The sequence below is a fragment of the Callospermophilus lateralis genome, chromosome 16, assembly GCF_048772815.1.
Source record: "Callospermophilus lateralis isolate mCalLat2 chromosome 16, mCalLat2.hap1, whole genome shotgun sequence".
NCBI lineage: Eukaryota > Metazoa > Chordata > Mammalia > Rodentia > Sciuridae > Callospermophilus > Callospermophilus lateralis.
In genome coordinates, this window is record NC_135320.1 from 27,101,031 (window position 1) to 27,112,440 (window position 11,410).

At 40.8% G+C, this 11,410-nt stretch overlaps 1 protein-coding gene and 1 pseudogene across 3 annotated transcripts in view; both read right to left on the reverse strand.

The window, feature by feature from the left end:
• Ythdf3 (YTH N6-methyladenosine RNA binding protein F3) overlaps positions 1-2,363 on the reverse strand; it is a 36,232-nt gene extending 33,869 nt beyond the window's left edge. Inside the window, exons 1-2 of one of the 3 annotated variants that reach the window (XM_076835595.1) lie at positions 1,964-2,363; positions 1,455-1,479 (exon numbers count right to left, since the gene is read on the reverse strand). In XM_076835595.1, coding sequence (XP_076691710.1) covers positions 1,455-1,479; positions 1,964-1,987 — 49 coding nt within the window. In that variant the 5' untranslated portion in view covers positions 1,988-2,363. Of the gene's footprint in view, positions 1-61; positions 130-1,454; positions 1,480-1,963 lie in introns of those variants that run through there. The other 2 variants (XM_076835593.1, XM_076835594.1) reach the window with 2 other exon arrangements.
• A 5,880-nt stretch (positions 2,364-8,243) lies between these two features.
• On the reverse strand, positions 8,244-8,573 carry LOC143381929 (small integral membrane protein 12-like; annotated as a pseudogene).
• Between the last annotated feature and the right edge of the window lie 2,837 nt (positions 8,574-11,410).

The following is an 11,410-nucleotide window of genomic DNA, read 5'->3' on the forward strand; positions in this document are numbered from 1 at the left end:
CTCTAAGATCTATTTTGTTTTAGCAAACAAGTGAAGTACTTCATAGAACTTGTGTACTTACCTTAAAGCAGGTAACACAAAACACTTAGCATTTCAAATAGCCTTGCAAAGTGCCACCTCCCCACAGATCTAGGATAAAATAATTTACTCTAGGCAATAATGACCACAGATTTCACATCTCCAAGTCTATATACCTCCTAATGGGCAGACTAGCAAAGAAAAGAAATTAATGGATCATTCCTTTTTAAAATTTTTACATATTTGTAAAAAAATCATTTAAAATGAACACTACCTAAATCTGAGGTTTATTCTTATAACACTGAAAATAATTCTAAAAAAAATTCAAAAATTAAAATTTCTAAATATTAAAAAAAATCTTTTAATTAAAATAAAGTAATAAATTTGTTACCTAAAAGTGCCATACAACTAGTATGGAAAAATTCTTACATAAACTACAACATAAGGGAAATTAACTAATTTGTGTATACAGAACTCATTCCTTTTCAAATTAATCAGAGTTACCATAGCAAAAAAAAAACCCCAAGAATTGAAAGAGCAACAATAAAAACATTGAACTTACATCTAAAAAGGCTATTACAGATCTTGTTTCCTAATACTTTGTTACTAAAATAAAAAAACAGGAAGTATAATTCTATTTAGTGTAATTTTAAGTCCTGTTACAAAATGTTATAAATATATAATCCACTCTAATGTTATTTAATTGGCACTATACCAAGAAAGCTGTTATTGTTCTATACTTACTAAAGTCACATGATTAATGTCATAATGTTTCAGTCAGCTGACTACATTGTTCCATATTAATACAAAATAAACTTACTTTATTTTCAATGGTACTATTAACTAAAGAGTAAATCTCATAATCCTAGCAGAAACCTCACAAATTATTTCCTTCTCAGTCCTTTATAAAATAAGACTGAATCACACCTTGCAATCCCAACTATATAGCAAGTTTACATGCCTGTTCAATTATGAGTTCTCTCGGGTTGATGTCTCATTGCAATTGACTTCAAACAGAATCAGAGTGATTAACAGTACGATTTTCATTAATGTGACATAGAATACTATGTGAATTGCATATTTCACATAATCCAGATTTACCAAACAAAATGTCCACTCTGAAAATATACTTAACTTTATGCATGGGTGGAATTTTTGTAGCAAAAGTTACATTAACACAAATAAAGTGGGGAACTAAAGAAATACCAGTACGTTCAAAATAATACCTGCTTTAACTGAAATACAACTAAGAAAGCTGTTTCTTGTAGTATTCTGGTTTCTGCAAAAGTGGCTGCAAAGAACTACCAAAGTTTGGGATGCCTTAGTTGTGATGAATGCTTCTCTAATCCTATACTGAAAACAAAAACAACCCCCTGCACAGTTTAAAAGTAACATCAAGATAGCATTAATGAGAAAAAAAAATAATCCAAACTCACCTTTATTGCCTTGCCCTTTAGGTCTCTGTGTAACAAGATGAAAGGTGTGGTAAAGAGAAGAAAAAGGAAGAAAGAAAAGTGTGTTAATCAAAAACATTATCAAAGATAAGTTATTTTAAACATGCCGCGTAGGAGCAAACCCACCATATCCTCCCTCCACAGCCACCAATTTCCCTACCACCCCCAGCCTTAAACCTCCCACCCGCCACACGGAATCCGTCTCCCAGAGCTCGCCTCTCTCAGCCCCACGTCTGCCGCCCTCGGATTGCATCCTCAGGCCCCTGCGAGCGGTCCTCCCTGTCCTCCCGCGGCAGCGCGCCCGCCCGTCCGCCCGGGCCGCAGGCTCCGGGGCCAGGTCGCAACGCCCCGGCCCGAAAGGCAGGACCGCAGCAACTTGCGCCCCGGGCACCGTTATGGGGCCAGCGGCGACGGGGAGGAGCCGGGGCCCCACGCGAGGGTGGAGCTCTGGGGCTCAGGCCTTCGCCGAGGCTGGGGCCTCTGCTCCTCACCTGATCCACGCTAGTGGCTGACATTCTTCACCGCAACCCGAGAGGAGCCGCCGCCGCCGCCGCCGCCGCCGCCGCCGCCGCCGCCGCCGCTGCCGCTGCCGCCGCCGCCGCCGCCTGGGCCTCTCCCCGTGCACTCACAGCAGTTAGTTGTCGCCCTCGGCGAATGATTGTTTCAGCCGTCGCAGCTGCAGCCGCTCGCTGAGAAACCACGAAGAGGGCCTCGCGCTCGGCAGTCAGCGGAAGGGGCCCGTCTTTTACGCTTGCACGCTCCTCTTCCCCTCTCGCTCTCCGCTTCTCGGGTCCACAATGGCGGACAGACTCCCTAGTCTCACTTCCGCTCCGAGCCTCCCTGACCTTCCGCTCTCCACTCTGACGTCCGCGCTCACCTCGCTTTTCCTCCCCCACCCTCCCGCTATGGACCTTGGCTCCGCCTCCGCATCGCCACGTCACTGGAGACAGGACCCGCGGGCTGGTGGCTGACGCATGCGCTTCGGAGGGCGCGCCAGAGTGGCCCTATTGCGAACCTGCCAGGGTTGGGCTGGTGGTTTCCTTTCTCTGAGGCTGCAGAGGGAGGGTGGCCAGAGCCAGATCCCATCTCACTCTGAGCAGGAAGAAGGCTGGCGTCGGAGGCCTCCGCTGGAGGGGAAAGTGGAGCCCGGCCCCAGACGCGGGGACTGGCGGCGCCTTCCTGGTGGCTGAGGTCGGGAGCAGCGGAGCGGCGGCGCCCAGCTTCGGTGGCCGGGTCTTGATGGAGCTCCGGAGGCCTTTCTACGCCGCGTGGGCGACTGGGTGACTCAGCCGCCCTCGCGACGGAATTGCTGGGCTGTCCCCACAAGTCAGCACGTGCGGCGAAAGTGACTGGGTGAGGGATCCGCAAATAACAGAAGGGACCGGCGGAGTTCTCCATCTCCAAACCCCTGGAACATCATAGGAATAACTTAGTGCAACAGTAATCTCCCCTACCCGAGCTAAGTTTCCAATTGAAATTGGTAAAGTTACTTTTTTACATGTTGGCAAAACCAAAGAAAGCCCATTTGCAACATTTTGACAATTTTATTGGAATATCTTTGCAATAAAAACAAAGGTCCCTAGCCTTATTAGCGTAGAGTGGACTCCATGTAAGGAAGTACTTTATAAATAGCCAAATCCTTTGTATTCTTCAAAGTCATTCAATTTAAGGGCTAATTTTAAAAGTATAAAATTGCTGAATCTAAGAATTAACTTTGTGGTTTACTGTGAACACTATTTTAGAAGCACTGAATAACAGAACTGAAATTTGAGAGGTCGCTTTTCCTCACTCATTAAGAAGCATATGTTAAGGACTGGTCTGCCTGCTGCCCTTGCTCCTCCACAGGTCCTATGCCACAGGTCCTGTGTTGAGCATCCTTGAATTCCCAAGACTCACCTCACCCTCTGTTGTATTCAGGACTCTTCAATTTATATTCCACTCGAATACAAACCTTTTAAGTTTTAAAGAATTTGCTGATATGTACTCTGAGGTGGGGAGTTAAAAAGTAATAAACAAGGACACATGAAAACTTACAGGCTCTGATTCTTAATTTTCATAGAAGCATGTCTCTGGGATCCAATTGAAGTTTAAATTCTGCCTGGCAAAATTAGTTTATAATCTTGGGAAAATCACTAAACCTAACTTTAGCTTCTTCGTGAATAAAATAAGGTCTTATATGTACAATTCCTAGCACAAAGTAAACTTTCTACAAATTATGGCTATGTACAGCTAGTTCCTGCTTCCTTGCTAAGTGATTCCCAGAATGATAGTAATAGCTTTCATTTATTGAATGTTCATTATTAAGTCAGGCACTATAATAATCATTTAAGTCCTCACAGCTTCTTGTGTGTTAATTGGTATTATAAAAACTGTCACACAGTGAGGTTAAGAAATAAAGAAATAAACCCCCCCAAAACCACAGCTACTTAGTCATTGTGAGAGCCATGATTTGAACAGTAAATTGAGCTCCAGAAATTGTATCTAGCTGCTGCAAAATACTGCCTAATTATATAATGTTCTAATGAGCTTCTGTTCTCTTTCACTCCTGCCCCTCAACAAACTCTTTCCTTGGGACCTTTCTTCCAAACAATGAGTTTTGAACTTGCTGAACAGAGTGCTAACTAACCTAAAATATAAATCTGTTTAACTTAATACTCAAACCCAGGGTCCTACTGCATGTTAGGCAATCCTCCTATGACAGCAATTTTTCCAGCCTCCTAACTTTTCAAAGTACAAAATTCCTAGATAGAAACTAACTAAAGCCAAGTCCCATGCCTCCAAGAGTCTGTAGAAGATGTTTTGAGAAATGCTGCTCTAAAGTCTAGATTGTGGAAAAAATGTGCTCTCCTACAGAGCCATAGGTATAGCAAACTTGTGGTCAATACAGCATAGTGTAAAGCTTGGGAAAAAAGAGGGAAGACTGGATTTAAGCCCCCCTTTGCCACTAAGTTTTGCTGCCCTTATCCAGTGACATTCCTTTCTGTACAACTATAACTTTTGGATGACTACTTTTGTCAGTTCAAATTGGTTTAAGCCTCAAGTGACATCAAGTCCAAAATAACAGGAAATTAAGATAGAAGTGAAACAGTACACACCAGTAATCCTAGCAACTAGGGAGGCTGAGGCAGGAAGATCGGGAAGTTTGAGGCTAGCCTGGGCAATTTAACAAGACTTTGTCTTTAAAAAAAAAAAAAAAAGGACTAGGGATATAGCTCAGTGGTAAAGTGTCCCTGGATTCAATCCCAATGCCACAGAAAGAAAAATGAAAGTTTGTTTTTCTCATCCAAAAGCAGCTTGGAGGCTTTGAAATGCTTTTGAATGCAAGTACTAGGCTGCTATAGTGTCAGATATCTGGGTTGCTTCTTTTACCAAACCAAGCCTGTTTTGCCAACATACTTGCAATATGCCAATCACCAAAGCAAATTTTGCAAACGAAAAAGAATTTATTTAGAAGGCAGTAAAGTATGTGGAAATGGGAGAGCAAATCTCAAATCCACCTCCCTGAGAATAGGGTTTGGCAGCACTTATGTGACAAAGAAGCAGGGTTGTCTAAGACATAGGAAAAGGTGATTGGAGGTAAGGAAAAATGAAGTAATCTGTGGTTTGTGCATAATTGCTCAAACCTCATGGCTCTTTTTTTTTTTTTTAAAGAGAGAGTGAGAGAGGGGAGAGAGAGAGAGAGAATTTTAATATTTATTTTTTAGTTATTGGCGGATACATCTTTGTTTGTATGTGGTGCTGAGGATTGAACCCGGGCCGCACGCATGCCAGGCGAACGCGCTACCGCTTGAGCCACATCCCCAGCCCCTTCATGGCTCTTTGTAGGAGGCAATATTACATGCTTGGAGGGTGGCATTTGGCCCCCTGACATCACCCATCAGATACTTGTGCAGGCCCAAGTGAAGGTTTCGGTGAATTCAAATGCTTTGAGCTCCTTCCACATTCCTGAAAAACAATTTAGGTAACTGTTACTATCTGTATATAGCTGCCTAGCTTGGTGGTACAGGTGTATAATCTCAGCAACTCATGAGGCTCTAGGTAGAAGTCTTGTGAGTTCAAGACCAGCCTGAGCAATTTTAAAATGTCCTCGTGTCAAAAAAGTTGTTTCCTCCATTTATAGCAAGGCTAATGAGAGTGTTTTGCTAGCTGTGACATTTAAAATCGAGATTAAAAACAACTAAAATCAAGTGAAACTACAGGATTTATCCAGATTTTCCCTTGGTTTACTTCTAGCCTGCCGTTATGGCACCCTGGTAACCGTAATTCCATCAATGGTCCAAGTGGAAGCAGCTCCACTTACAGCCATGTCACATTCCCATCAGCAGGAATCAAAGAAAAAAATAAAAAGAGCACAACTTTATTGTTTTCTTTTTAAAATTTTATTTATGTGTGTGTGTGTTTGTTTGTTTGTTTGTTTGTTGTCATACTGAGGATTGAACCCTGGAGCACTTTATCACTGGGCTACAGCCCTGAGCCCTTTTTATTTTTATTTTGAGGTAGGTTCTAAGTTGCTGAGGCTAGACTCAAACTTGCAATTCTTCTGCCTCAGCCTTCCAAGTAGCTGGGATTATAGGCATCTACCAGTAATACCAGCAGCACATGTTTTTCTTTTAAGGACATTTTGTAGTTATTGTATTTCTCACTTCTGCCTCCCTCTTAGTACTAAAACATACTTTTCTGAAAACACTTACCTGTCAGAAAGCTGAAAAACATGTACTGAGTAACCAGGTACTCAGCCAAAAATCAAGTTTACCATTTACCTAGTAAGAAGACAGGGAGAATAGATGTTGAAAGATAACTATTTATTACTGAACTACGTGAATAGTAATTTCCCAGACTCACTTTGTTACCTAACGGTGTTTAAAGTTTCCCTTATATTTTGTCAGTATCTAAGCCAAAATGTTTAAGGGTTTTTATTATCTTTAAATAACATAGTAAGTGAACCAAGAATGGAAAACTTAACTTGAGGATTGAATTTTCTTTTCTTTTCTTTTTTTTTTTTTGGTACTGGGAATTGAACTCAGGGGCACTCACCACTAAACCATATTCCCAGCCCCAGCCCCTTTTTCGTATTTTATTTAGAGAGGGTTCTCACTGAGTTGCTTATTAGCATTTTGCTTTTTGCTAAGACTGGCATTGAACTCAGGATCCTCCTGCCTCTTCTTCCCAAACTGTTGGGATTATAGGTGTGCATCACTGCGCCCACCAATTGAAGCATTTTCTAAAGGAGATATCCTCAAGTATTATATTATGCTTATAATAGTTGAGGAGGATATTGAGTAAAACCAAAACTAAAGAAAGAAACCTGTTTCGAAACAGGTTAGGATCTTTCTCATTCATTCTTATGTTTACTGCAGGGAATTTTACAATGAGGTGGAAAGTACAGCAGAAAACTTCCCATGACCTTAGGTTTACTTCAAGCAGTACTTCTCAAAAGTGTTTCCCTGGAGCCAGTGACAGCTTCTGGTAAAAACTCATTACAAACATAGATTATCAGGACTCATTACAAACATAGATTATTCACATTTGCTGAATGTGAAACTCTAGATTTAAAACCAAAGGGCATATTTTTTAAAAAAATAATTTTTATTTTTAAGTGATTTTTAAATTTACAGAAGTGTTGTAAAAATAGTACAAGAGAGTTCCTGTATATCCTTCACTCAGCTTCCCCAAATGTTCACATCTTACACAATCATGGTACATTTATCAAAGCAAGGAAATTGTCATTGGTACAATACTACTAACTGAAGACTATTTGGATTTCCATAGTTTTTCCACTAATGTTCTTTTTCTGTTCCAGAATACCAATGTTACATTTCAGCACCGTGTCTTCTCTTCCAATTTATGACAGTCTCTTGGTCTTTCCTTCTCTTTCTTGATTTTCAATAAAAATTATAGGAGGCCATTGTTTTGGACCGAGCTTCTGCACAGAGACTAAAATAAAAATGGAGTCACTCATGCTTAAGTTCCACATCACCAAGCTGAAACTAAACTGTTTATCTGAACTTCCCAGAAATCAGGATTAGAGATGACAGCCAAATTTTCCAGACAGTATAATTTCAATTGGCATGAAAATAAAGTTCTCTCTGCTTTCATCCTTACAGAGAAAAAGTCATCTGCAGTAACCTGATGTTAACTAATGGGTTAATATTCTTTCTTCTTTTTTTAATGATTTTCAGGTGCTACTTTAACCAAGTTTTATACTAGAAGGTGGTGGTGGGGATGGGTGTAGAAGATAAGGATTATTTTCAAGGAAATCCACAAGGCACACACTCCTTCCTGCCCCAAAGTGAATGACCTAAGCTTCAAGAGCAGAAAAAAAATGCTTTCCTTCCCTGAAGAATCCCATTCCTGAGCTGCTAGGATATTTTTTGCTGCGGGGGACAGGACGGGGCAGGGGGAAGGAGTGGTAGAGGGAGCCAGGTGAATTTTTAAATTCTTCCCAGTGCAAACTATAACTACACATGTAGGAATCCCTCCTAAAAACAACACCCAAATTCCAGTCAATCCCACATGAGGCTAAACCACCTTCCCAAGAAAAATAGCAGCTGATGTTCATGTCATAACGTTCCTCCTGGTAGTGAGCCTATAAACCCCGTGAGCTGGAGCATTATGACCTCCATACAACAGATGTGGGCTTTCTCTTCACTAGCTCTCAGCTGCTGCTGCTGCTATCTGACTATAAAGAGGCATCCTGGGCATGCATGTGTTGGGTGTTAGAAAGGACAGAATGAGCAGCAGAGCAAATCCCATGTGGTTTGGAGACTGGGACTATATGATGGCAGTTTTAGTCAAGGCCCACGGTGGGACCATAGGGCCCTGTGTCCTCTTTTCTGGGCAGTTTCAGTTCAAGTCAGCTTTAGGGGCAAATTCCAGTTGGTCTTTAAGGCTCACCACCTGGTTGTGTGCCTTGCCCTGCAGCTCTTCCAGCCTGCAATCCTCCTGAGGCTCTGAGATGGGTTTGTCCACCTCCACAGTGGGGGATCTGTTCCTTGATTACTATTCCAGGTTGTAGGTGACAGCCGAGACACCAAAGGCCACAGGAAATGTGACATAAGGAGCATAGGTATGCATCATAATCCAAAGCAAGCCACAGGACATCTGCAAACACTTCTCAGTCTGGCCTACTTATTCTTTGCCTGCTGAGGGACTCCCAGAAGCCAGCAGATCATAATGGCTTATTTTTCTATTGTTCTGTTGCCTTTTACCCTCTTTACAAGGAAAGTAACGTTGTGTCAAATCCCAAAAGGAGAAAGGGTTGGGAAATTTAAAAAGATATAAGATTGGTCAAGAATTACTGAAGCTGGGTAATATGAGTGGAGACTGATTACATACTATTTTCTCTACTTACCTATTAGAATATTTTTAGAATAATTAGCTTAGAAAGACATAAAATTACAGGTTTTTTTTGTTGTTGTTGTTGTTGTTGCTGTTTGTTTGGTTGGGTTTTTGGTACTAGGGATTGAATCCAGAGGGGCTTTCCCACTGGACAACATCCCCAGCCCTTTTTATTTTTTATTTTGAGACAGGGTCTTGTTAAATTGCTTAGGGCCTTGCTAAATTGCTGAGGCTGATGGTGATCTTCCTGTTGGCCTCCAGAGTAGCTAGGATTATAGGTATGTGCCACTGCATCCAGGCTATAGTTGATTCTTGTCATTTGCAGCAGTTAGATTCTATAAAGTTACCTCAAATACTCAGCTATCAGAGAGTCATTGTTCTCAGGAGTAAATCAAGGCTATGTTCCTGCAAGCCTTTAGTCACAATAGTTTTATCAATGGATCAATTATGAAACCTTGTTTGATCAGTGTTTCTGTTTAAAGACACCTTATTTAGTATAAATTGTTGATAGATTAACACTGAACTTGAGAGTCACAGCACTATAACCCTTACCTGAACCAGACTTATGAAACAGATTTATTTTCTTTTTTAAACTCATAACATTCTCTTGTACTAGTTACACTAGATTAAACTCTAGGCTTGCAAGTCATCTTATTTTATTTATTTTTGCAGTGCTGGAGGAGAACCGGAGAACCTCTCACAGCTATAACTATTGCTCTACCACTGAGATACACACCCAGCCCTTGGGAACCATTTTAAACAATCAAATCACCAACAAAACCTGAAAATATATGAAAAATGGGCACTAAATAGGTCACAAAAAAGAAAACATGCTCATAGTGTAAGAGCTAAAACAAGAAGGTAGAGCTTTCCCTGATTAATATCAACTTGGAATGCGTTCCTCCTACTGAATTTGGGTATGTTTGTGACCATGAAAGTACTGAAGTGTTGATTTGGGAGTTGCAAGTACGTTTTAACTAATAAGCATATACACAAATATAGAATCAGCAAATGATGAGAGTTGGACTTAAATTGATAATCAGTGACTGATGCATTGTAAGTTATAACTAAGTGTTCCATTTTGTTAGTGCAGACAATGATATTTATTATTTATTTATCTTAAATTTTGGTAGTACTTAACAAGGCCTCATGCATACTAGGCAAATGATTTACTAGCCAGCACATCCTCAGCCCTTTTTTATTCCTTTTAATTTTGAAGATAAGGTTTTGCTTAATTTCCCAGGCTGCCTTGAGTTTGCAATCCTCTTTCCTAAACCTCCTGAGTAGCTGGCCTGCACCAAGAAGCCCAACTTGAATTATTTTACTTTTTCAGTACTGGGAATTAAACTCAGGGGCACTTTACCACTGAGCTACATCCTGCCTTCTTTTTATTTTTTATTTTGAGACAGAGTTTGCTAAAATGCTTAGGGCTTCACTGAGTTGCTGAGACTAGCTTTGAATCTGTGACTTCTTGCCTCATCCTCTGTAACTACTGAGATTACAGTTGTGCATCTCTATACCCACTTTGAATTATTTTTAAATTTATTTTTTATTTTTTAATTGAAACATAGTAATTATACATATTTGTCGTGACATACGACTAAACTGGTCAGGGTCACTACAAGTTAATTTGGGGACTCGACTAAACTGGTCAGGGTCACTATAAGTGAATTTGGGGACTAAATAAAGACACGGACACAGAAAGTACTTTTTCTTTGGGTTCAGTGACTGCTTCTCAGCCACAGCTCCCACAAGGCAGGCAAGGCAGGCAAGAAAGAAAAGGAGCAACTCTTGAACCCTAGTTTTATTGGGAAGAGCCATTCAAATGAGGCAAGGGGTCAGGTTTCAGGGGGTTGAGTCCAGCTTCATGATGCCTTGCTGTCAGCAGATTGACTGACATCTTGGAAGTTCACACCCATCTCATGTGCTCTGTGATGATCAAAGGCAGAGCAAGCGAAAGGAACACATATGTGTACAGCCCAGACTGAATAGCAACATCAGTCTAGTCCTCTTTGTGTGCTCAAAATGCTCACAGCACACACCCACAGCCCATGGCTGGCTCCACACACATATTTCTTGAATACAGTGTAACATTTCAATACATATATATACAATGTGTAATAATCATATCAGGATAATTGGCACATCTGTCACCAACAACATATAATTTTTATTGTGTTGGAAATACTCAAAATCCTCTCTACTAGCTATTTTCTTTTTTTTTAAGAGAGAGATGTGAGAGAGAGAGAGAGAGAGAGAGAGAGAGAGAGAGAGAGAGAGAGAATTTTAATATTTATTTATTTTAGTTCTCGGCGGACACAACATCTTTGTTTTGTATGTGGTGCTGAGGATCGAACCCAGGCCACACGCATGCCAGGTGAGCACACTACCGCTTGAGCCACATCCCCAGCCCCTCTACTAGCTATTTTCAAATAGTCAATTATTATCAACCATTGTTATCCTACTGTGCTATAGAACATTAGTAGTTATTTTCTGTCCAGCTGTACCTCTTCCATTAACCATCCTCTATCTTTCTATTTCAGATTAAGTAGCAGTTTATATGAGTACTGGTTCTCTGAATCAAATATATTAGAAAGCAA